General features: G+C 41.7%; 5 protein-coding genes across 6 annotated transcripts; 3 read left to right on the top strand and 2 right to left on the bottom strand.

Moving 5' to 3' along the window:
- The first annotated feature begins 1,017 nt into the window (after positions 1-1,017).
- LOC117150504 (NF-kappa-B inhibitor cactus) lies at positions 1,018-13,351 on the top strand. Its single transcript, XM_033317410.1, has 7 exons — positions 1,018-1,151; positions 1,590-2,311; positions 3,117-3,294; positions 3,470-3,680; positions 11,615-11,703; positions 11,772-12,029; positions 12,995-13,351. Exons 2-7 carry the CDS (start codon positions 1,617-1,619, stop codon positions 13,064-13,066), a joined length of 1,503 nt encoding a protein of 500 aa, XP_033173301.1. The 5' UTR covers positions 1,018-1,151; positions 1,590-1,616; the 3' UTR covers positions 13,067-13,351.
- On the bottom strand, positions 13,347-15,501 carry LOC117150503 (cell division cycle protein 20 homolog). The gene is made up of 3 exons (XM_033317409.1): positions 15,051-15,501; positions 14,613-14,934; positions 13,347-14,560 (listed from the first exon to the last, which is right to left on the bottom strand). Exons 1-3 carry the CDS (start codon positions 15,360-15,362, stop codon positions 13,614-13,616), a joined length of 1,581 nt encoding a protein of 526 aa, XP_033173300.1. The 5' UTR covers positions 15,363-15,501; the 3' UTR covers positions 13,347-13,613.
- Positions 15,502-15,732: 231 nt separating this feature from the next.
- On the top strand, positions 15,733-16,851 carry LOC117150509 (protein cornichon). The gene is made up of 4 exons (XM_033317415.1): positions 15,733-16,014; positions 16,076-16,188; positions 16,301-16,444; positions 16,514-16,851. Exons 1-4 carry the CDS (start codon positions 15,865-15,867, stop codon positions 16,539-16,541), a joined length of 435 nt encoding a protein of 144 aa, XP_033173306.1. The 5' UTR covers positions 15,733-15,864; the 3' UTR covers positions 16,542-16,851.
- Positions 16,852-17,169: 318 nt separating this feature from the next.
- LOC117150505 (syntaxin-5) lies at positions 17,170-19,124 on the bottom strand. Of its 2 annotated transcripts, XM_033317411.1 has the most exons (3): positions 19,074-19,124; positions 18,134-18,980; positions 17,323-18,056 (listed from the first exon to the last, which is right to left on the bottom strand). In XM_033317411.1, exons 2-3 carry the CDS (start codon positions 18,801-18,803, stop codon positions 17,323-17,325), a joined length of 1,404 nt encoding a protein of 467 aa, XP_033173302.1. In that variant the 5' UTR covers positions 18,804-18,980; positions 19,074-19,124. The 2 variants fall into 2 exon arrangements, with proteins under 2 accessions (XP_033173303.1, XP_033173302.1); XM_033317412.1 differs by lacking the exon at positions 19,074-19,124 and having other exon boundaries at positions 17,170-18,056; positions 18,134-18,803.
- A 232-nt stretch (positions 19,125-19,356) lies between these two features.
- Positions 19,357-20,670, top strand: LOC117150351 (transmembrane protein 147). The gene is made up of 4 exons (XM_033317202.1): positions 19,357-19,527; positions 19,636-19,774; positions 19,845-19,953; positions 20,143-20,670. Exons 1-4 carry the CDS (start codon positions 19,454-19,456, stop codon positions 20,502-20,504), a joined length of 684 nt encoding a protein of 227 aa, XP_033173093.1. The 5' UTR covers positions 19,357-19,453; the 3' UTR covers positions 20,505-20,670.
- Positions 20,671-20,672: the final 2 nt, after the last annotated feature.

The raw sequence follows: 20,672 nt of genomic DNA, 5'->3' as shown, positions 1-20,672 counted from the left end.
GGAAATGACAGATGCGGGAACCCCTAAAACTGAAGAGTAACTTGAAAATTCCCAGCAATTGAATTGCAATTTTTGCAATTTAATTGGAATTTTTAAAATTTGATAATCATTTTGTTATATTAAATAATTTAACAAATACCAGAAGGGGAATTTTAAATTTTAATTTAAAGTAACAAAAGCCCCTTAAAAGCCAACAGAAACCTTCGAAACTACTCTTGACCTTAAACACATTATATTTTATGGTAAGTTTCTGATGAGCTTGTAAAGCCCCTCTAAAATTCTTGGATTCAGATAATTATTTAATCAATACAACTTTGTAAAAACCCAAAAAATCGTCAATATAAAAATTCACGAATTGGCGATAAACTGTGATTGAATGTTAAAAAATCCCAGAAGGAGAACGTATGACAAATCGATCGCTCAGAATACTCCCTGAAATTCAGAATCGGTCGAGGTTTCGATCTTCTCAGCTGACCTGGAAAAACCGAGGGAAGAATCCTGCATCCGATTTCCGTTCGGTCAGCGGGTGATTTCACCGATGTTTGTCCGCCTCGCCGTCATACGCATTTCAACTGTAGTGCGCCGAGCATCAACATCACATCGCTTCGCTCGAGGAACTTAACAATCACACAATCAGAGAGTAAGAATTATAAATAAACACATCGCTGTTGTGGTTGCTTTTGTTGTAGCTGACGATTTAGCTGCTCTTTTTGTTGTTGTGAGATTTTAACTTGGCGCTCTCCCTACGATCTGGCAACTCTATGGTCGTCTCGCACATATATAAAACTGATTTAAGCCCCGATTACACAAACAAGGGAGATATATTAAGGCCAACGTTTTCACTTGGGTATTTTCTTTTATTAAGAAAAATATAAAAAAAAATAAATTTTTTTAATTAATAGTTTCCTATGTAAGGAAAATTTAAAATCGAGACTCTTGATTTCGTGATAACTCATAGTGCAAACGGGGCTTTATAGTATAGACTGCCATATAAATATATACACATCAGCGCGCTCCCTCGATTTCATTCGCTATCGAAACGTGAAAGAAAGCAGACGTGCGTCCGGGTACTATGCGAATTGCAGATTACAAATATATAAACCAAAAATACGCGTTTTAAAGCCAGCTTCGCAAGACAATTAACCAGCAAGGTAGTGAGAAATCATAGAAAATAGTGCTGGGGCTTAAACGCAGCATGCACCCATGTGCAGAAAATAAATAGCAAGAAGGAAGCTGTGTGAAAAGGGAGATAAAAAATCTACCTAAGTGTGATTGTGGGTGTGTGCGGGTGAAACAACCGTGAAAAGGCAAATAAGACATTGGCAAATGGAAAAATGGAAAATTTTCAACCAGTGTGAAACCGTAATTTTTATGTTTCTGTGGCTACACTTGTACATAAGTCCATAAATTGCCTTTAATCTACAAAAATTATTGCGTTTTCACTTGTTCGCTGGAGCCTATATGTTTGTTTCACTCGCACCCGCGAGGTGAGCGCTTACTGTGCGTGTGTGTGTGTTTGAGAGACTGAGCTCAAAAGCAAAGTTCAAAACGACAGGAGTATATATATAACATATATACATATATTTTAGCCCAACTGAGAGAGGAAAAGCACGAAAATGCCGAGCCCAACAAAAGCAGCGGAGGCAGCAACAAAGGCAACAGCAACAAGTGACTGCAGCTGCAGCGCTGCCAGTGTTGAGCAGCGCGCCCCCTCAAACGCGGCTAACCCCTCGTCCTCACTAGCCACTAGCGGTAAAATTGGCGGCAAAACACAAGATCAAACGGCCGCCATTAACAAGCAAAAGGAATTTGCCGTGCCAAACGAAACCAGTGATTCGGGCTTCATCTCCGGCCCGCAATCCTCGCAGATCTTCAGCGAGGAGATAGTCCCCGATAGCGAGGAGCAGGATAAGGATCAGCAGGAGTCGACACCCCAAAAGGAACAGCCCGTTGTCCTCGATTCCGGTATTATCGACGAAGAAGAGGATCAGGAGGAGCAGGAGAAAGAGGAGGAGCACCAGGACACCACCACTGCCACCGCCGATTCAATGCGACTCAAACAAAGCGCGGACACAGGCATCCCACAATGGACCGTCGAAAGCCATTTGGTCAGTCGCGGCGAACAGCTCAACAATCTTGGCCAGAGCAGCAGCACCCAAATCACCGGTCGCAGCAAGGTTCAATCCTCCACAGCCAGCACGGCGAACGCGAATCCATCGGGATCGGGAGCAACATCATCCGCTCCGCCCAGCAGCATCAACATCATGAACGCCTGGGAGCAGTTCTATCAACAAAACGACGACGGCGACACGTAAGTAAACATTATAGGATTTCGACAAATGTCACTTTATTCAGAAGGTTCCCCTCTAGACTTTCAAATTATTTATATATGTGCAAACACATTTATTTATTTATTTTTAATGTGGGGAACTTCCCAAGTATGATTTAAACAGTTTAGCGGCTTATCTCTAGGTCACATAAAAAGCTTTCCCATGCTTATTCTTAGACTAGCAATCATAACAATTTTAGAATTTAAATATTTTTGAAATTGAAAACGATTGATTATATTTTGACAGTCACAATCGCCAAAAAAAACTTTCTTAAAATTTGGGTCTTCCTGATCTTAAAAATCAATCTAACATACTCGTTGACAATTCACGATTAAAGATATTATTAAAGATTATATGCACAGTCTTTGAATCATTTCCGAATTTCTATGAACTGATACGCGCTGTATTTCCGATGAGAATCCTAAAATTTCCCAAAATAACAAAGACAACGCGGCGTTGCACTGATGACCACCAAGCGAGCTAAGGGGAGAGTTTCGTGAATCACTTAAAGACCATTGTCTGAGGCGAGAAACGCGACTGACACATGTGTTTTAGTCAGGCTTTGGGGTTTTCCTGGTATGTGGGCAGGTACGGGAACAGGTTTTTCGGGGCACCTCTTCTTTTTTCGCATTACTTTACCTCAACTTAACTTACTTGGGATTTTACGCCGCCACATGAACGGCGACAAGTGTACAGGAAGGAAAGAAAGTGCGGGTGTTCGTTCGATCGCCAGGTAAAGAAACCCACAAATTCATGTTGTGTCTTTTGCTCTGTCTCTCGTTTCAGACCTTTGCACCTGGCCTGTATTTCAGGATCAGTGGACGTGGTGGCCGCTCTGATTCGCATGGCTCCTCATCCGTGCCTGCTCAACATCCAGAACGATGTGGCCCAGACTCCCCTTCATCTGGCCGCTCTTACTGCCCAGCCGAACATCATGAGGATACTTTTACTCGCCGGAGCAGAGGTAATATTTATCAAATAAAAAGCTTTAGACATTTGCAGATTTGTAAAATCTAGCATAATCCACTTTTGACGAATATAGTGTCATATCATCTTTGTTTTCTAAACTCTGAGCTAAAAACAAGCTAGTTCACGCATTTATCTTTTTAACAAATAATTCCCATTACTCATTTGAATAGCCCACGGTGCGCGATCGTCATGGAAACACCGCCCTGCATCTTTCCTGCATCGCCGGAGAGAAACAGTGCGTCCGTGCCCTGACAGAGAAGTTCGGTGCCACGGAAATTCATGAGGCACACCGACAATATGGACACCGGTCCAACGACAAGGCGGTCAGTTCCCTGAGCTACGCCCGTCTGCCCGCCGATCTGGAGATTCGCAACTACGATGGTAAGTGAATTGCTAGTTACATGTACACTTATAATAATTAGTTAATATTACTGATTCCACAAGTTTGTTTAGATAGCAATATATTATTGCTTGGGAATGGAAATCACGAGTTATTTGTCTCGCAAACTTGTAGGAATTTTTCCGTTCTAGTAAAGTGAATATTTTTGGCCCAGCATTTTCGGGCATTTATCATTAAGAATATGAATCTGTGCCAAAAATGTACCTATTATATATAGCTCTATATATGCACATATATAAATGGTGTCCCGCCAACGGCTAGCCAAACTGCGAGACATTGTCGTCTGCTATATAGTATAAATTTTAAATATGTACGTTATAGACGTACATATGGTTATGGGCTATATAGACGCCTTTGAGCAGATGCCAAAAATACATTGGCCTCCCCGACACATTTCGCTTGAAATTTTCGCTCGTCAAATCGTTTTAAAAAAAGCAAGCCCCCTCCCTGTTCCTTATTCATTTGCGTTATTGATTAACCAAAATAAACGAAACGCATAGAACACACAAAAGCAGAACATTCGCAAAGTTTCAGACGTCAGCAAAGTATAATAAAAACAATTTTACACAAGGATAGGTAAATATTTATTTGTTTGCTGGATGTGGAATCTGAAATACACATTTACATAAGCTCATTTCGAAATGGAAATTCATGTATTTGCTCTGTTTTACCCCGGCGTCTTAATTTCGAATGCATCGAGGAAATAATTGAAATGAAATTTATTTTCCACACGTAAGGACAGGCGTGTCTCATAATTAACATTTGTTTCCTTATTTGATTTTTTTTGCTCTGTATTCGCGGAGCAAAATCGAATTATCGATTCCAATGCCTCTGGGATGTGGGGGTGCCACCCACACTCATTGCATAACATGTGTGAAGGAGCACAGGAAGGGTTCTAAATCGGAACGTTTATTTATAATCCATAATTTGTGGCACACTGTATCTGCTCGCCAAGATTTTGGTAGCACAATCCATTTCTTTGGTAGTTTATTTCAATTAAATTAAATGTTTATCGAATTTTCAATTGCTACCATTAATAAAACGGAAGCTCTTGTATATTTTTCAGTAAAATCAATCGCTATTATTGTTTTTAAATTGAATGGAAAATAAAAGTGTTGTAATTACCGATTGGACTCCTCCAAAAAGGTTAATAAACTTGTCGAAAAGTGTTGCAAAATCAAAGTTATATGCTTTTGACCTTTCGTTTGTTTAATCGATTTCTATTGGCCTTTCTGCCGCTGAGTTTTATCCTATGTATAACCTTGCCAAAAATAAATTCCGAATTCGTGAGTGGCAAACATTTGGTGAACAAACATTTTTTTCTACCCGTTTGCCAGCTTTAAGCAGCGCCAACCGGTTTGAAGCTCCACAAAACAGCTGCTCCCCATATCGTGGATATATGTGTGTACATATGCTATATATAACCCGCTCATACACAAGCCACATAATGTATTTCTTCGGATAGCCAAAAGCAACAGCGCAGACATTTCCGACAAAAACTATTAAAAACAAGCAACAAAGCAACAAAGCAACAAGAAACGAGACGGTCAGACGCTTTTGAGCATTTCGCCTATTCGAAACCTCTGGGTTTTCCCACTGCCACAGCAATAAATTCGAAAGCAATTTTAAATATTCGAGGCGAGTTCTGTGTGTAGATCACTATTGATGACGATAGCTAAGTAAACACAAGGCCCTTAGAATATGTGGTCCAAATGCAATTTAATCCAGCAATTGACGTCAGCAATCGGGATGAAAAACATATTTTTAGATTTAATAGTATACTAATAAGTCGCTTTTGGGACAAATTGTTTGTTCCTAAGAAATAGCGAATTTTATTGGTTTTTTTAATCAACATTTCGAAAGACATTCCAACTCTATTTAAAACTTTAAGACATTCCCTTCTAAATTAAATGCTACTGAAAATGTATTTACACACTAGTGACGAAAATAGGACACGTTTTCAGCATTTGGCCAAGAGCCAAGCAAGAGCAGACTTTAAAAGAATGCAGAAAATACAAAACAAATAATATCAATAGAATAATGATAGCGCATTAGACCGATTAAAGGCGCAGGCCATAACGGAAATTGGGAAAGGTTCGTTATCGAAGGCCCCTTCTCCACCCGCAGAAACAAATGCTTCTGTACTTTTTGGGAAATCCCCACAATAGTAATTATGGCCAAATGTTTAGAGGTCGACCAACCAAGCGCCCGTTACTTGGCCATAATCCATTTTTGGGCATCATTAACGCGCCCGACACGCAACTCGGGAAATGGACTGCCATTATATAAATAAACGCACGCAAGGCTCCCGAGGACGAGGACAGGCTCTATAAATAGTATTAGGACGTCTTTTGCCAGTTCGGATCGCTTGACAACTTCGTGGGCTTTGGCCTTTGGTTAACCAGGAGTGCCAGAAATTCCCACTGTTGATAATAAACAGTGCAAATGGCTGGATTGTGATTAAGTTATCTGTAAAAATAAAAAAATAAGGAGAGCAGTGACGTTTTGGAGCCGTATCAAGCTGGGTTTTTATGGATTTCCAGAAAATCCTACTGCTGATTTTACAATTAATCCAATAAATAATGTAGAAATTCCCCAAGGGAAAGCTGAAGACAGCAAATTTTCTGCTCTTATCGGTCTTTTAGATGAGCAATAAACAAATGTTGGGTTAACCAAGAGAGGGAATTTCAGAACAGCACATTTGCCCTGCATGTGTATGCCATTTGTTTTGTTGCGAATAGATATAGATATCTTTGCTTAAGCGAAGAAGAACCCCATGAAATCTGTGGCCTGGCAACTGAAATCACAATTAGGAGCAGTCATTCCCGTACTTCCCCGCCTGATAAGCCGGCACACTATATATAAAAAAAAAGGTAAACGAGATATGTCCATCGGTGTTCGATCGTCAGCAGACATTGGTAACTGGAAATCGTGCGTTATCAGCTGGCGAGGAAAACCCCATAGGTGGTCGTTTACTGTGCGATTAGACGACACTCGCTACGTTCACCGAATTGCGCTCCTAAACGTCCTCGTCCCCTTTCGCATTCGCGTAGATAACTGGGTATTATCAGTGCCCAGGTTTTACCACTCGAATGTTACTCTATTTACTGGGGATCTCGCTGCCATATGTGCCGCAAAGGTCTCGTGTTTGAAAAACTTCAGCTGAGAGCCGTAGAAACCCGCTGTTGAGTCGTGTCGTGAGTTGACGCAAATTCTGAAAAACCTTTTAAATGACCACATAAAAAAAAGGCAATATGGAGGAGAAATACATACGTTCATCGTCACTGGGATTTTCATAAGCAAATATCTTGAACTTTCGACTGCAGCTGAAAGTAGTAGTAGTAGTAGTAGTAGAAAGACCAATCAAATTGATCAAGTTTAATCAGTCTTACAGCATCGCAAACCCGTTTCGGCCATTAATTTAATCGAGATCTACGACATTCTGGAATCCGACGACGGCAATCAATGAGTTTTACATCGAGGCTTGTCTGTTGCACCCATAAACAACAACAAGTTAGTCATATGCACAAGGTTAAATGTAGACACTCGTAACACTATGATATCCCACTTCCCTCTCCAATAGCTGCATCATTTCCTTATTAAAAATCTGAAATTAACTTAATCCGCTTGGGTTCGGTGCGAATGTAGCTACGTAGCAAAATTTCAAGATCTAAGAGTTTATTCACACCGAGAGATGACGACAAGGCTGGGACATTTACTTATGTATTTTTGGTTTTTATGGATTGCCAACTGATAACTTAAAGAAATCACATTTGGCAGAGTTCAAATGCTCATAAGCTTCGGAGTTTATTCACATTAAAGTACAGCGGACAAGGTTAGATTCGTTTTGAAAACGGAAATGTGTACTTCCCATTCATCGAGTGTCAGATTTAAACAAAGTGATCTCAGAAGTAGATTTATCCATATTAAGACATCAGAGTTTATTGACATGGAAGTACTGGAAATCAATTGTGATACATGAGCCATCTAATGGATCTTAACTCATTAAACATGATTCCTACTACTTTGCGCAAGGTAAACAAATAGCAGTGAGTAGCGCTGAAAGAACAATACCAGCTACTTTCAATGAGCTCATGCTAATTGCAAAAAAAAAAAAATTGAAAACAAGTGACGGAAGTTAAAGCAACGCAATGAATAATAACTCAAGCTTGCGGAAAATCCTAAGTGCAATTGAGTTGACAAACGAAAAAAAACCAAATGCTGATCTTCTTCCAACAATGGTTGACCTCTTTGCGCCTGGGGCTTTTCCCCAAATTTCGCGACCGGCTGGGTTTTCTTTTTCACCTATTTCTCTTATTACATTTTTAGTGCAAACCCACACGTGGCCGACGATCCCCAGCCGATTTTGGCTGGCTGCTATTTGCATTTCGCATTCATGGCTCGAAAGAAAGTCAACAAGGCGAGTCGGCTGACATAACGATGGAGCGATATATAGCAGTAGATCGGGTGGAGGGCGGTGGAACCAGCCGCGTTGAGCTCGAGTTGCTTTCAAAACACTTTCATTGCCAAGTCAGTCGTCGTCGTCGTCGTCATGGCATGGAAAATCCACGGCTTTAATTGTGCTAAATTGTGCTGTTTGTTTTCGCTTCATTTGGCGGCCGGCTGGAGAGCGCTACCTGGGTTTTTCACTTAACTAAAGCTAATTTCCACACTGGGAAAGTTCGAACACAACGACACACGGCGGCAATTGTGTACCAATTGCCCAACGGCGCCCAGAAGTTTTTGGGGTAAACAACATTTAATTTGATATTGTCTTTTCTCTTCTCTTTTGTCTGTTGTATTTTATATTTATCTTTTTTGGGGTATTTGCAAAGCCCGTCGTATTTGAACAGTTGGCTTTAATTTCATCGGCCATGTCTTGTGGGTTTTGGGCCAGGTAATTCCCCCGATGGCCTGGTAACTTCTTTTGGCACGCGCTGGCTTGGAAAACTCGAAACAGCTTTTCGATATTTCCCCACTCCAATAAATATTACAAATATTATTACCGCATATATGTATGTATGTATTGTTTCATAATTATGACAATTTCAAGACAATGACCCAAAGTGAAGGACAAATAAGCTGGCAAACCGGGGAATACAAGAGATAAATATTTGAAACAAAAAGCCACAACACACCGCACGTTATGAGCGAAAAACCCGTTGTAGAAATTCCAAAACTCTGCCCCAACAATAAGCACAATTAATTAAAATAAGGAGAAGACAGCGTTGCGTTTAATATTTGCGCTGTCAATAAATTTATGAACTTTGCGACTTCGGGTGACTTGTGTGGAGTACTCTTAACTGCGCCGTTGGGTTTTTCACATAAGGTCGTTGTCGATATCGTTAGCCTTTTCTTATTTTTTTCTTTTTTATATTTTAAATTTCAGCCGCCTGTGTAAATAGTAACGACATCGTATCGTACAGGCTAATGGGTGTGAGTTGTTTTAATGGGTGAAAGGAAAGGGGCGCGGTGGGTGATTGGAGGTGCGATCGGATCAAGTGGGCGGTGGTGCCATTTGTGAAACTGTTTGGGTTTTCAAGTGCCGCACAAATAGAATTTCCCATTTTGCGCAGTTCTAGGCGATTTCATAACGCTCATTAATTGCTGCGTCTCAAATGGCATTGCAGTAATTAATTTGCAATAGGGTTGTAACTCAGATATAGCCTATATAAGGATATTCTTCTCTATGAACAGTATTTGAGTTCTGCCTTCTATTATCTCTATTATGTTTGAGATTGCCTCTTTTGGCCGTGACAACATCAAGTTTTAAATATATTCCTATGCCGATAACATTGTTTTGAATTTTGAGTTTCACTTGCCTGTTGTGTTTTGAAATTGCTAAAAATAATTGTGACACTTAAACGTCAAACGCTGGTACACCAAAACGACCACGTTCAAATTTTATACCTTTATTATACCTCATAAAACGATTTCGATCTCAGATGTTTCTAATTATTGGCCAATCAGCAGCGCATTTATGGCCATATTCTAACCGCTTTCTGCAGACGTGTCAGACTTTCCGGCTAAGACCAGGGATTATTAGCCGTGTGATCTTGTGACGCAGCCTTTTTGACCATCGATGGGGGGAATTCCCAGAGCAAAGCAAAGTTTGAAACAAACTTTTGTGTTTCATATTTCATGCTTTATACTGGCTGCCCGCCCGTTTGTCTATTAATATACCCAATATCGTTTTATATACACGGCCATTTAATCGTATGCTAACGATTGGCACGTTGCTGTGCTGAAGGGGCAACAACAATGAGGATTGTCTTTTACTAGCTCATCGGCTTCTCTTTTAGTTAGTCGAGCTTAAAAATCTCCGTGTGGTCATCGTTATTTTTATCTTGTGACACAATTGTTGCTTTTGTAAGCTGTCAAGCCGAGATTAAAAAAAAAAAAAACAGAAATATACACATACAAAAAAACTGGACTGCGCAGAGCTGCTGACTTTCTTGGGCCGCTTTCTTTTGCAATAACACTGATTTTGGCTTTAAATTCCCGTGCGTAATTGGGTTTTTAATCATTGATAACCTCAGTCGATTATTTTTTCTTTTTTCCTGAGCTCTTCTGGGGTTATCTGCTCGTTTGTTTCGTGTGACTCATGGGTGGAATTTTTAGTATATTACCACAGTTAGTTCTCGGATTAAAGACAACAACAGTTTCCTAGCGGAAATCTCCGTCTGGGCCTGTAAATCTGTGTGCGGTTTATGCAAATGTGCCAACTGTTTGCTGTTTGTGTGTGAAAGTCAATCAACAGCACGTGTAGCCCAGCAGAAAAAAAATATAAAAAAAAACTGAATAACCGGGTAGAAAATATGGCAAGAGTAGTAACAACAACAACTACTACTACGTCAACTAATCATAAAGCCATAAAAGCGAAGGCATGGAATACAAAAACAAACAGAGACTAAACAATTCACCTTTGTTTTCAGTCTTTTTTAGCAGTAGTTTTTAATATTTTATATGTATGCGAACTTTGAATCGATCTGAAAATGCGAGAATGAATCGATGAAGAATCGTTTGGAAGGCAAAGAAGAATCAAGATGCGAGAAAGGCAAAACTAAAACTGGCTTTTAAATGTTCGTTTATTTTCTTACATTATGTTGTTTTAATTAATTTATTTATAACAAAGGGGTGTGTATTTTCAACTGCGAATATCTTTTTAAATTCTATTAGAAACATGATCAGAATTCTATCTATAAATTTTGTTGCCCAAATGTCAGTTAAATTATTGCACATTTTTTTTTATTATTATTTCAGACACTTGTGTTTGTGTGTCCATATATCAGATTTCTATATGCATAAACCAATTTGAACTTGGGCAAACTTGTTGCCGAAGCAGAAACCAAAAAGCCAACTTTGTATTTGGTTTGTTAACTTAACGCCAACTGTTTGATTTTTATTTTATTGTATTTCATTGTATTTTTTTTCCTGCCGTACCTCGTCACTCGCCTTTGTTGTTGTCGCTGGCTGTTGTGTTATTGCTGCTGGTTTATTGTGGGAATTTCTTGGGTTTTTCAACGCACACCAATGCCTTGCGATCGCGCACACAGATACGCGCCTGCGAAGTCAACGGGTTGTCATATTGTCTTATAAGGCAAAAGCCTCCACTTGGCACCCAGTTCCCTCCGCTCCGAGCCCCTCTCCTTCGCCATCCAACTGGTCATTGTCGTAATCAGAGCTTTTTGGTTCGCATTATAAAACACTACTTGTTTTACAACGGAATGCAGCTTTTTTTTCACTGCGGAAAAGCTTTGGGGTTTCATTCATAAATCAAGCTTTTTCGATCTCCAATGTTGGAATAGTACTGCAAAGTTATTATATGATCTTATGATTTTTTTATTTTTAAACACTGAAATAATCCTCTCTGTGCACTTTCTAACCAATACCTTCTACATTTATTTAATTACAGGAGAACGCTGTGTGCATTTGGCCGCCGAAGCGGGTCACATTGATATCTTACGCATTTTGGTATCCCATGGAGCCGACATTAACGCCAGGGTAAGTCTTAAAAATGCCTAAATTTTCCGAATTTCCGTACTAATGATGTAAATTTTTTATATTGCCAGGAGGGCAAATCGGGCCGCACACCGCTGCACATTGCGATCGAGGGCTGCAACGAGGATCTGGCCAACTTCCTGCTTGATGAGTGCGAGAAGCTGAACCTGGAAACGGCCACCTACGCCGGCTTGACGGCCTACCAGTTTGCGTGCATCATGAACAAGTCGCGCATGCAGAACATCCTGGAGAAGCGCGGAGCGGAGACCGTAACGCCTCCGGACAGTGATTACGACAGTAGCGATATCGAAGATCTAGACGATACGAAGGTGAGCGTCACTGCTTAAGATCATGTACCAAGAAAAGATCACTGCGATCGCGTAGAGCGTAAGACACAATTTGAAATGGGCCACCACCAGCTTCCAAAATGTTCAAAAACTAAGTAAGAGGGGAAGTCCCCAGCTGAACTGGTATTCAGCGAGAAAATATTGTTACACTTGAGAAACTCTAACTATTGTAACACAATGTATTGTTAACCAAAAAAAAAAAAAACGAAGATAACTATGAATCAAAAACAAAAGAAAAAGAAAAAAGCAAACAGCAGGGTAGCAGCAAGTAAAGAAATTATCCACCCATAATCTAGGGTATCTATGTTTTAGTAGAGCCCGCTCAAAAACAAATTGAACCAACATAGTTTCGATTGAAACTGTGCAGGTTAATGCATCGTTTACAAGCAGTGTTGCAAAGCGTAGAAAGATACAATTTTATCCGGAGTACTTTCGCGCACTGAACCAATTTAAAAATATATTAAGGTGTCCAATGTAAAACTAGATGTTTGTTGCTAATTCTCTCTACCTACGTACGAGTATATGTATTTGTGTGTCTGTTTCTGTATGTTTGTAATTTTTGTATGTGCGTGCGCGTGTGCGTGAATCGACCAACTAATCTATTATACAAAATTGAATCATAAACCGTAGTACTAAGCTAGCTAAATCTAATTGATGTTTTCATGTTCTGACTGAATGAAATAATGTTGCAAAATAAATATTTTATTCTACAAAAAAAATTAGCAAACAAAAATTAAATGTTGAATTCGATGTTGTAATGGATTGAAAAGAAGGTTTGTAACTCTATTTAGACTTGAAAGTATATGCCCCTTATTGTTTACTTGTTCTTGCTATGTTGTTTGCTTACTTTATCGCTTTATGAGGCTTTTGTTCGTTTTTGTACCTAACACTTTTGTTATATTTTAATTTTAACCAGCTGTTTTCTTGCGAACCTCTTGTTCTTGCAGATGTACGATCGCTTTGGTGATCCGCGCTATTTTGTCAGCTACAACGGTGGCAATCCCATGACAGTTGCCTGAATGCCCATCCAATCTGTACATACGATTTAGACTAAACATACACATACCTATGATTAACACAACTTGAATTCCCGATGTGGTTATATCGATGTTCCCCGAAGCGCACGCCTTTTCTGCCCAGAATTGTATGCAATATTATTCCTAGACACACACGTTCTCAAAATGCATCCAGGAAATGGAACCTTATGTACTTACTGTCCCGGCACGTGGGAATCCGAAACGAATTGAATTCCTTGTGTTAACGCAAAATGTTTAGAGCGAAATAAAGCATACAAGGATGCAGAATGTCAAGCATTTTATTTATACGCACACAAACTTAACTCTAAGCAATAAAAGTAACTGACAAAATTTAATTATTCATATATCGTCGGCGGGGGCACTTAATCAAAAATGTATCCGTAATTACAAAGTACGAAACATTAAACGAGAACATATAAATTGGATATGCATTCAAGAAATAATTGTCTAGTCTGGAAACATACCAGTAGTATTGAAGCTTAAACTTAGCAATCAAGGGGGTAAAAACAGTTCTAAAGGCCTGAGCATATCAACGGATGCTCTGTCGGAACACGCTCTGTTTGCCCTTGCTGGTCGAAACTGCCTTCTTGGACGCCAACGGATCGGGAGCGAAGCAGTTCCAAAGACGCAGGGTTTCATCAGCTCCGGCGCTGATCACCGTGCTGCCATCCGGAGACATGGCCATCTGCAGAACTCGTGACGTGTGTCCAGTCAAGTCGGCTTGCTTCACCATTGTTGGGTATTTCCAAATAGTCAGTTGGTTGTTCGCAAAACCATGCGCAGAGATCAGCTCCTTGTAGTGGCGCGAAAAGAGCAGGGCACAGACCTGCGACTTGGAGTCCACGGATTTCATCAAAGTGCCATTGTTCACATTCCAGAACTTGATGCAGCGATCGGCGGTGCCGCCTCCAGAGGCTAGAGTACTTGGTTGCCAGGGACACCAGGCCAAGGCACGCACTGCAGCTTGATGGTCGTTGAATTTGTGCAAGGGATCGGTGGCAGTTCCCACGCCACCGCTGACAGCCGACCAAACATTCACCAGATTGTCGTTGCCTCCGCTAGCCAAGTACTTGAAATCCGTGGACCACTTCAGGCCGCACACCTCCTGCGTGTGTCCGGACAATGTGGAAAGCTTGTGCTCACGTGCACGCACATCGTGGTGGACAATTGTGCCATCCCGGCTGCCAGAGGAAACCAGGAACGAGTTCCAGGCCAAGGATCCCACTCGGGCACTGTGTCCATCCATCACTCGCAGACGCTTCACTTTGGAGCAGTCCCACAGCTCCACGGCACCGGTGCTGTTGCCGATGGCAAGTATCTGACCCTCCTGGATCCACGATAGCGAGCCTGCGTAGTCGCCCTCCTCAAACTCCGTAAGCTGCTCGATATTTCCAGTCTGCGCGTTCCACAAATAGACGCAACTGCCCAAGGCAACAGCCACTATATTGTCGGCACTCCAATCCATAAGATTTAAATCTGGAAGAGATCAATAGTAGAAAAAAGAAAAGAAAAGTTTTCTTCGACCTACAGTAATCGTTAATAAAATCAGGTGCATCCAGAATCCTCTCGGATGTGGTGGGTATATAGCGTGAGCCACTCTTTGTGGATATGGGTGTCTTAATGGAGTACACCACCTTCAGGGGATTGTTGTGTGTTTCTGGAGCAGCGGGAGCCTTGTTTTGGTAGCACAAAATGCGCCCGCCCTTAGAGTCACCGACCTGGGCCACTTCAGAGATGAGTTTCTGCCGGTCGCCCTTGTGGGCCGAAGCCTGGACATTGCTCTCGTTGCTGTTGCTCGAGGTGGCCTTGTCGTTCTCCTCATCGGACTTATCGCCGGAGTCTTTGTTCACCTAATGGAGGTGAAATCAGGTGGTCAATAAAATAGTTTAAAATTGTAATGGTTCGTATTTCATAAAGGGTCTGGCTTAAGGACGCCCTTACAGGGCGTTGTCAGTGGAATCCTTACCAGAAAGTGTGCTAACTCAAAGTTGGTAGCCGCCCGATTCGGAATGAAGCGATCTCCGCCTCCTGGCGTCTTAGAGGGCGTGGTGTTGGACTTCTTGGTCTTGCCCTCGCTGCTCTTGCCCGGGGTTTTCGTGGGCGCCTGGACGCCCGAGAAACTGGTGTTGTACGAGACGGATAGCACCGATCGAGTGGTATTCACACTTCCATTTAGAGACGCCTCCAGCTTCTTCTTCCACCTGGGCGCAGGTCCGCGCGTCTCGCCGTCCATGATGAGAGCATTCTGCAAATCGCTCACAAAATTGAACTGCGACATTGTGTTCCGGTCTTGTCTGTTGTCAATTGAATATCGAATTTATTAATTTATTATTATTAAAATAGAGAAGCTCATAGAACACTGATCGAATTTTTTTCCAGATTTGCGGGATGCAACACAAATGGCGGTTCGATTTGGAAATGCAATGTGACCGCAGCAGCTAACTGTTAGTGGTATTTTTTGTGCATAAAGATAAATACCAGAAAAATAAACAAAAAATTAGAATTCGTTACAAATTAAAATTGCTTCTTCAAAATAAATTATTTTTGATTTATAACTGATAGCTGATTATATATTAGCCTCATTTGCAATGTGACCGTACATCTGTGCTGCCTGATCGTTTGAATTAGTGCATCCCTGGCGCACAGCTGTCATCATCGCCGCCCTTGTAAAAAAAAACAAGTGAGTCCCAGCGCTACAATTGCAAAGCCGAATTTTACGAGAATAATTAGCAAGTCACTGTGATTAGCACCTGCAAGACGTGCTCGAGCGACTTTAGAAGATGGCCTTCAACTTCACCGCCTTCACGTACATAGTGGCCCTGATCGGGGATGCATTCTTGATATTTTTCGCCATATTTCATGTCATTGCATTCGACGAACTGAAAACGGATTATAAGAATCCAATTGATCAGTGCAATAGCCTCAATCCGGTCAGTAAACTTGGTGTCAACACCCACAGTGCGCCCTGTAATTAATGTGTTGGTATTTCAGCTGGTTTTGCCCGAGTACCTTCTGCACATCTTCCTGAACTTGCTCTTCTTGTTCTGCGGCGAATGGTTTTCGCTATGCATCAACATACCCCTCATAGCCTATCATATTTGGCGGTAAGTGACTCATTTGACCGTGTGATATAATGGGAATATGTAAATAAATCAGATTCACCCAAGTCCAACATAACCACTATGCTCATACTTTGTATACCCCTACCGCTTTCAGTTACAAAAACCGCCCTGTGATGTCGGGACCCGGACTTTATGATCCCACCACGGTCCTGAAAACCGACACTCTATCCCGGAACATGCGTGAGGGTTGGATAAAACTGGCCGTCTATCTGATCAGCTTCTTCTACTACATATACGGGTAAGTCTAATTGAGATTCATTGTGGCCAGGGTCCTCATTTGTCTAACGTTTCTAATTGCTAATTTTAGCATGGTTTATTCGCTCATCTCGACATAGGCAAGCTCTTGCCTGGGGATCTCAGTGTTGGCGCCAACGCACCGCGTCGTGTATTAGTTGTCTAAACTCGGGTAGAAGACTTCCTTTTTTGGGGAAGAGTCCCCATCATCAACCGCGAACAATACTTCACTTGTAAATTCTAGTGTAAATCCATAAAGACATCTTGTAGCTTTGTTTTTTTATACAATTTGTAATACTTTTCTGCAGTACGAGATTGTAACATGTTTTTATTTTGATTATTTTTTGCATTTGGCATCTTTGGTGTAGTTGGATTTTAAGCATTAAATAAAAGTCGAATCAATGTAACAAATTTTCATTTTTCTGTTTAGCATGAGGGACAGCGGAATCTTTGGCTGAAAGCGACGAACATGGAGCAACGAGCACTTAAGATAATAAAGATTATGAAAGGGTACTTAAACCTTATCAGCAGGCATAGATATAGTCACCAATTTGATACTTGCATTACACATTTTATTTAAGGTAATATACAAGTTTCTTGCATCAGCAAACATATTTATCAATCCGCTTTAAATTTTGGAAATTATCTTTAATTTTAGAGTTTCCATTAGAATGGAATCATTTTTTATACGAAATATTCACCAAAGAACCACATTCTAAAATAAATGTATTTTGCTTTAGAACGTATTTATAACTTTATTTTACAATCGTTTCGGGAGGCCACAGCTTGGAATAAACAATATTGTGATTGAATCTTGATTAAATTAAAATGCTGTTTACATGGATAGGTACATGGGGCTTTTAATGGGCAACTGGCGTTTGATTAAGACATAAAAACAACGAAGAACAAGAAGAAGAATATGAGAACGCCGAAGATTTTGATCATCAGCCAGCGGTTTTTGGAGACGGACTGAAAGTATTTCAGGATCTCCCCATGGGCAGCCTCAATATTTAATTCCGCATCCGCCACATTTGTGTCAATACGCTCCACGATTTCTTCCTGCTCCTTAACCATATGCGCCAACTGCTGGAATATTCCACCAAGCTCAACGATGGTAGATTCTATATTTTGCATGGTTTCCGCCCGCTGCTGGACGTAATTATCGGAATCATCGTAGATGGCCATCTGTGTCTGGGTTGATAGGAGTGGTGTGGTATCGCTGCTCCCCATATCTATGCTGACCGCTTGGTTTTCCTCGCTGAGAAGCAAGGATCCCTGCTTGGCTGTCGAAGGGGAGACGGTGTGTGCGGCCAACGGACCTGGTCCCTGGCTAAACTGATCCCGACGCGTCTTCTGCTGCTTGAGGTTCTCTGTGCGCACCTCCAGGATTTGCTTAAAGTCCGTGCTCATGCTGGCCAGCTTCGATTGCAGGGCTAGTACCATGTTAGAGGAATGTGACACCAAATGCTTGCCGTTTGTGTGACGCCGCTGATCCTTGGAGATGTCCTGCAGTCGGGCAATTTGTTGGTTTAAGGCATTTAGGTCGCCTTTGATGATATAAGTCAGCTCCTGAATCTCCTGCGGTCTGTCATCAAATAAGCTCTTCTTTTTGGCCACTAAAACGAAGATGGGAATTTTAAAGTTTTGAATAATACGAATTTGATTTGAAGCGGTTAACAAACCATGTACTTACACATTGTGAGCTTCTCCAGTTTGGCGTAGGTGCTGGCTATGTTCTTGCCGATAAACCTGGCGACCATCATGAACTCCGAGTAGCTCTGAACCTGCTTGGCTTTGCGGGGATCGCGTATATTGACTGCACGGGTGATGTTTCGAGCCTGCAGAGAACGAATCGCGTTGGCGAACTCGCCCGTTCGATCGCGTGCGGCCATGACGAATATTTCTGGTTCGGGTTCCGGTTCCTGCGGCTCCTCCTTCGATTGGTAAAACTGTGAACTAGTCGGAATGGAAGCGGGGTAGCTATAGTTGCTTTGGCTATCGTTATTGTTGCCCGGTTGATTGCCGGTGACCACGGCGGCAGCGGCACTTAAAGTGCGCAGTGCGTGGCCCGAGAAGGCGCGTAGGTTCCACTGGCGGGCCGCCTTGCCGTACTTGTCGTCGGAGTAATCGGGAGTGGAAATGGAATCGCCCAACTGGTGGTTGTCTCCAATGTGGATGGTCGCCTCGTGACCAGTTGGTGGTGGAACCAGGGACTGTGCTAATAGTCCTACCGATCCGCCAGCTGTTCCCGTGCCCACAGATCCTGCGCCTGCTCCTCCCTGTTGATCCTCTTGAATGGTATAGGTACTGCTGCTGCTGTAATCCTGCTGGTCCGTTTGATGAACGCGTCTTCGGGTTTGCATCTCATTTCAGATTGCAGCTTGTACCAGGGAGTTGACGTTGCTGTTTTTCATATGCACACGAACGAAATGATCTGTTGGACTTTTCTTTGCGAAAATTTCCCCTTTGTTTTTCTTCTTTGATGCACTGGTTTACCGTTCGTTGTTTGGGTCGTCACTTAGCTGGCGGGTTTGTGTGTCCTAAACAAGGTAAAATTTGGTCACCGTTCAAGTATTTCCAATTGGTTTTGTCAAAAAATTTATAATAATTGCTAAAGGTTGCAGAAAACTCACTCGAACGCACACACACACACACTTCTCACATACACGAACACACCTCCAGATGATAGATTACGATGACGTGTTGATATTTAGAAACTATCGATAGGCACGAAAGAGATTAAAGAAGTTGCTACTTCTTTTCGTTCGGAAAGACACAAGTTTTCCAATATTTTAATTATAAGTTTTTAAATGCAGAATTTTTAAAATATTTATTGCTTTTTAAAATATTGCTTAAAAAACTAGCTTGTTTTTTATGGTCTGCATTCCATGCCGTCAGCCCTGTTAAGCACATATCGATAACCCACGGCGAGCAACGCTAGTTTTTTTCTTTTCAACTTTTAATTCTTCTCTTAATTAAGCTAAAATAAAATAGCCATAGTTTATCAAAGAAAATGACACTGTATCACTTTGGAAATTGCGTGGCCCTGCTGACGCCGTACTATTTCACCTACAAATACTCCGGCCTGTGAGTTTCCTCCTGGTTTCTGGTGATTTGCCGACTGCCAAGTCCGCAGCTCTACCAGGTCAATAAAAAACTATTTGTAAACTTTCCCGGTTTATTTTTTATTCACAGATCAGAATATGGAGCCTTCTGGAAGTGCGTGCAGGCGGGAGGCATTTATATATTCACACAGCTCGTCAAGATGCTGGTGCTGGCCACATTCTTCTACTCGGACGCTCCATCCTCCAGCGGCGAGTTCAACTTCTTTGCGGTGCGTGTGCTTATCTGTGTTTACCTTAACCCAATTATTAAGGTCATGTTGTGGTTTCTCTGGTTTGCAGGAGATCCTACGCTGCAGCATGGACATCGCCGATCTGCTTGGATTCGCCCTAATCTTGAGTCGCATACCCGGCAAGGGCCACTCAAAGCTCATAACGGCTGGACTTGGATGTAGGTTGAACGAACCAACTTAATTAAACTCATGATGAGGGTGGTTTTTAAAGTTTGAAAAGTGCTCTGCTTAGATATATTAATGTTACAAGAGCCAATGCCTGGTCAACCTTTAATATCCCAACCCATATATGTATGGCAACTCCCAAAGATTCAGTAAAAACTAAATATTTTCGTATACTTCCGCAGGGGCCACCGCCGAAGTGATTCTTTCCCGAGGTATCATGCTGTGGGTGGGTGCCCGAGGCACCGAGTTCAGCTGGATCTACATACTCAAGTGTCTGGAGTCGAACGTGCTTCTGGTGCAGCACATCACCACGGCCACCCTGATCTGGCTCTTCACCCGTCACGATTTGAACAAGGCATTAAAGCCGCTGGTTAGTCTGCTTCTGGCGGTGACTGTCTTCAAAGGCGTCTGGCTGGAGGGCATGCTCCACATTCTGACCATTGGACCTTGGCTGACGGTGGCTGTTAAAGCGCTGGTGGCGGCCGTCATTGGATTCTGCACGCTGCACATCTATTCGGGTCTGGCTCAGCAGATCGGAATTTAAGCAATTGTGCCAAACACTCTGTATTCCTTTTGTTTTTGTAACTTGTTTATTTTTTGGTGTTGTCAGAGAAATTGAGATTTTGTAACAAAGACAACAATTACGGTTTAGAGAATTACTCCAAATGTTAATGAATTATAGCTACGATAACGTAATAGTAACAAAGATAGC

Source organism: Drosophila mauritiana, chromosome 2L, assembly GCF_004382145.1.
Source record: "Drosophila mauritiana strain mau12 chromosome 2L, ASM438214v1, whole genome shotgun sequence".
Lineage (NCBI taxonomy): Eukaryota > Metazoa > Arthropoda > Insecta > Diptera > Drosophilidae > Drosophila > Drosophila mauritiana.
The sequence above is the reverse complement of the archived record's forward strand: the minus strand, read 5'-3'. Positions and strand labels throughout refer to the sequence as shown.